The sequence below is a fragment of the Saccostrea cucullata genome, unplaced genomic scaffold (genome assembly GCF_032062105.1).
Source record: "Saccostrea cucullata isolate Sc308-1 unplaced genomic scaffold, CSIRO_AGI_Scuc_v1 ctg21190, whole genome shotgun sequence".
NCBI classification, from domain to species: Eukaryota; Metazoa; Mollusca; class Bivalvia; order Ostreida; family Ostreidae; genus Saccostrea; species Saccostrea cuccullata.
The window spans coordinates 2501-7174 of NW_026936322.1; the positions used below are offsets into that span (position 1 = coordinate 2501).

A 4674-nucleotide genomic window follows, 5' to 3' on the forward strand; every position below is an offset into this window, starting at 1 on the left:
GTTCAAATAATGACACCCGGGGGAAGGGCGGGGCCACAATGGGGAATCAAAGTTTTATATAGAAATATATAGGAAAAATCTTTGAAAATTTTCTTCTCAAGAACCACTGGGCCAGAAAAAGTGAAGCTCGTGTGGAAGCATTCTGGGGTAGTGTAAATTCTAAATTGTAGGAATCATGACCCCCGGGGGAAGGGCGGGGCCATTATAGGGAATCAAAGTTTTACATAGAAATATATAGGAAAAATCTTTGAAAATCTTCTTCTCAGGAACCACTGGGCCAAAAGAGCTGAAACATATGTGCCCATGGAAAAATCATGGGGTAGTGTAGATTTCAAAATGTCTAAATTATGATCAGTGAGGTAGGGTGGGGATGCATTATGTATAACAAGGGTGAAATCTGGTAAAGAACAGAATGGTCAAAGCTTCTCAGGTGAGCGATGTGGCCCATGGGCCTCTTGTTGATGAATTCTGTTGTTTTTCTTTCAGGATTGGTAAGATGCAGATTTCAGGTTTAAAGAAAATTCAAGCCTTTGTTCAAAACTCGTAAGTACCATAATCTTACCTAAATGCTTCTTAAGAAAATAGACCTTGACAAACATTTACAGGGATATGAGATACATGTATTAAATGTGACTTGTCTTTACAGACAGCTTTACGAAACCAGACAGGCAGACGTGAGAAGTGATTGTTTAAAGAGGTGGAATGTAAGGACAAAACTTTTACTAGTGACTTAAGCTAAGGAAGTTAGTGCTTGCCCTCTCATTATGTTCTTCTTTTTCAGCTCCCAGATGAAGTGAGGAAAGCTCCCACAAAATCAAATCCCAAAGTCAAGTTTGAGGCTCTCACTGAGGTAAAGCTCCCACAAAATCAAATCCCAAAGTCAAGTTTGAGGCTCTCACTGAGGTAAAGCTCCCACAAATTCAAATCCCAAAGTCAAGTTTGAGGCTCTCACTGAGGTAAATATCCCACAAAATCAAATCCCAAAGTCAAGTTTGAGGCTCTCACCGAGGTAAAGCTCCCACGAAATCAAATCCCAAAGTCAAGTTTGAGGCTCTCACTGAGGTAAATATCCCACAAAATCAAATCCCAAAGTCAAGTTTGAGGCTCTCACTGAGGTAAATATCCCACAAAATCAAATCCCAAAGTCAAGTTTGAGGCTCTCACTGAGGTAAATATCCCACAAAATCAAATCCCAAAGTCAAGTTTGAGGCTCTCACTGAGGTTAATCATTCCTAATCCCCTATCAATATCTAACTACTATTAATTTCTCTCCTGTATATTTGGCCAGCGCAATGATTGGTTTCCTTTGTTCCAGGGTGATGATGTGGATTTCATCTCACACACAATTGAAGATCTTTGTCCGGACACACTCACAAATATCAAAACTCCATACAATTATCGCTGTTATGTCGTCGGAAACCAAGAACGAAAAAGATGGTATCTTCTAGGTCTAGGGGTATGTGCTGTTACAAATAACTTAATATCATGTGTGTGCATTTTCCCCTCAATTTCAAACAGATCTTTATGATAAATCAAATCAAACTGATTACTTTGTATTTTATTATACACAGAGGTCACATGTGTTCAAATGGGATGGAAATCCACACTCCAGATGGAGGAAGTTAGAGGAGGATAATATCCGAGTAGAACTCCCGACAGATACACTGATAGAAGTGGAGATAGTACAGGAGATGAAAGGGGAGGTAAGTCATACAGAACTCCTGACAGATACACTGATAGAAGTGGAGATAGTACAGGAGATGATGGGGAGGTAAGTCATACAGAACTCCCCACAGACACACTGATAGAAGTGGAGATAGTACAGGAGATGAAAGGGGAGGTAAGTCATACAGAACTCCCGACAGATACACTGATAGAAGTGGAGATAGTACAGGAGATGTAAGGGGAGGTAAGTCAAACAACTCCCAACAGATTGGACAGGAGATGAAAGGGGAGGTAAGTCCTACAACTCTCAACAGATAGTACAGGAGATGAAAGGGGAGGTAAGTCAAACAACTCTCAACAGATAGTACAGGAGATGAAAGGGGAGGTAAGTCCCACAACTCTCAACAGATAGTACAGGAGATGAAAGGGGAGGTAAGTCCTACAACTCTCAACAGATAGTACAGGAGATGAAAGGGGAAGTAAGTCATACAACTCTCAACAGATAGTACAGGAGATGAAAGGGGAGGTAAGTCCCACAACTCTCAACAGATAGTACAGGGGATGAAAGGGGAGGTAAGTCATACAGAACTCCCGACAGATAGTACAGGAGATGAAAGGGGAGGTAAGTCCCACAACTCTCAACAGATAGTGCAGGGGATGAAAGGGGAAGTAAGTCATACAACTCTCAACAGATAGTACAGGAGATGAAAGGGGAGGTAAGTCCCACAACTCTCAACAGATAGTACAGGGGATGAAAGGGGAGGTAAGTCATACAACTCTCAACAGATAGTACAGGAGATGAAAGGGGAGGTAAGTCATACAACTCTCAACAGATAGTACAGGAGATGAAAGGGGAGGTAAGTCATACAACTCTCAACAGATAGTACAGGAGATGAAAGGGGAGGTAAGTCCTACAACTCTCAACAGATAGTACAGGAGATGTAAGGGGAGGTAAGTCCTACAGAACTCCTGACAGATACTCAATGTAAACGAGATGACAGGGGAGGTTAGGCAAACTGTCAAAATTCAAAATATCAGGTAAGTGTTTTGAATGGAGAATTTTGATTGGACATTTATTGATAACTATTATGTTTTTGTACAGGGTTCAGGACAGAGAAGAATGATGACTCTACATGCCCTGGATGCCATGTTTCTGTACGGTAAAGATGTCCGCAGTCTGACTTTCAGAGACAGGTAACGTATCATCAACCTCTTTTAAACAAATCTGGCACTTAAAGTTAAAAGCAAAGCTTCCGATTCTGATGCAATGTGTTGGAAAAATTGTTTTTAATTGATTTAGGGTAAGCAGGGCCTTAATTGTAATTCACATGTGCATGTAATTGAGTTTCTTTTTTTGATGCATGACCTAGAATTTTTGTAGAATCGACAAGCTGAGAAAGTTTGTACAGTGCATCACCAAGCCGACCCGACCCAATCTGACCCAGATTATCGTCCCGTACATCTATAGGCTGGAGGAGGTCCACCAGGTGTTTGACAGGTGAGGGGATCAAGTTTATTGACCTACTACTAAACATAATGATCACTTACTTCACATGGCAATTATATATCATTTCTTTTGTGGTCTTCTTTTATATTTTTCAAGAGAATATTGAATAAATACTCTATTAATGAAAATATAATTCAGGTTAATATAGGAATGAAAATGTATTTTAGTTTAAATCTGTTTTGGTTTATTAACAATTCCTCAGTTTTTTTTTTTGGAATGCCTTTTCTTCGCAGGTTGGAGTTTCGTCGTGTTAAAGGCTCCGCTAATCCCCGGTTGTGTTATAGTCCCCCAGACAGAGCTGACGGAAGGTGCTTCCTGCCGTCTGGACTCTGTATCGTAAAAATCGTCAGAGGTACCAGCGTTATATTGCAACAATCATATAAATTAGTCCTCTATGGCACCTGATCCCAACATCTAATGCTTACAGAGGTCGATGTTTGCTCTGCTTTCAATTTGTATCATTTGATTTGACTTTATTTCTTGTGTTCACATTATTCATTTATACATTTTAAGTGTTTTTTAACACAAGTATTGTATGCAGGGTTATTTTTTTAACCCCATATTATTTTTGCCCCTTTGCACTTGCGAAAAATTTTATTATGGTTTGAATTCAACAAGTCATAATTCTGTTTAGGAAATTATTTTATGTTCTTTGAATTTGTCCCGTTTTAAATTCTCCCAACTATGAAGAGGGCCAAAGGGGCAAAAATAAAATGGGGGCGAAATTTCCCTGTGTACAGTATTATTCCCATTTCAATAAGAAGTGAAAAACAAATTAAGAAATATGAATCTATTTGAATATTGCTGATCGTGTTTGCTTCATTTTTTACAGATCCCTGGACAATGGCTCTCAGCAAATCAGCCAATCAGAAGTACTTTTACAACATACACACGAAGGAGTCCACATTCCACTGTCCCCCGTCAAGTGTGGCCCACTGCAGGTCTGTTACATATTATTTATGTAATTAACAAATTCTAAACATTTTAATACAGTAAAACTTGCATATAACGAAGTCACTGGACCTGGGAAATAACTTTGGTATATCCGATATTTGTTATATCCATATAAGGAATTCGTTAAATTTGTGTAGATGGGGATCCGAGATAACTTCGCTATATCTGTGAATTCGCATTATCCGTGTTCGTACTAAACAAGTTTTACTGTATTAAATGATTAAAATCCTTGGGCTAGATCTTATTGGTAATTTAAATCAAACTGAGATGCATGGTAATAGTGGATATTTTGTTTTTTTTTCAGTGACTGCAAGAAATCAAGCTATATCTGGAAATTTGAAGAGGGTGTGAAGATTCATCCAGACCAGACATTCTCAGCCAACCCCCACAGAATCTCCAAGGACAATTTCTTAGACTACATAAATATGTTGACCCCTCGGTGACCCTTCAGTGACATGGCCGCCATTTTATCAGCATCCATTTCACTTCACTCTCTATCAGAATCATCAGGAATGTTCAACCTTAATGAACAAAACATTTGTTGTTCT

General features: G+C 39.1%; 1 protein-coding gene across 1 annotated transcript; it reads left to right on the forward strand.

Moving 5' to 3' along the window:
* Positions 1–486: 486 nt before the first annotated feature.
* LOC134245358 (cap-specific mRNA (nucleoside-2'-O-)-methyltransferase 1-like) lies at positions 487–4667 on the forward strand (the record flags this gene model as incomplete). Its single annotated transcript, XM_062727650.1, has 10 exons — positions 487–543; positions 647–704; positions 782–850; positions 1316–1456; positions 1572–1703; positions 2768–2859; positions 3047–3163; positions 3406–3524; positions 4005–4113; positions 4431–4667. Coding segments are annotated over 10 exons (1033 nt in total), but the record flags the coding sequence as incomplete, so codon positions are not given.
* Between the last annotated feature and the right edge of the window lie 7 nt (positions 4668–4674).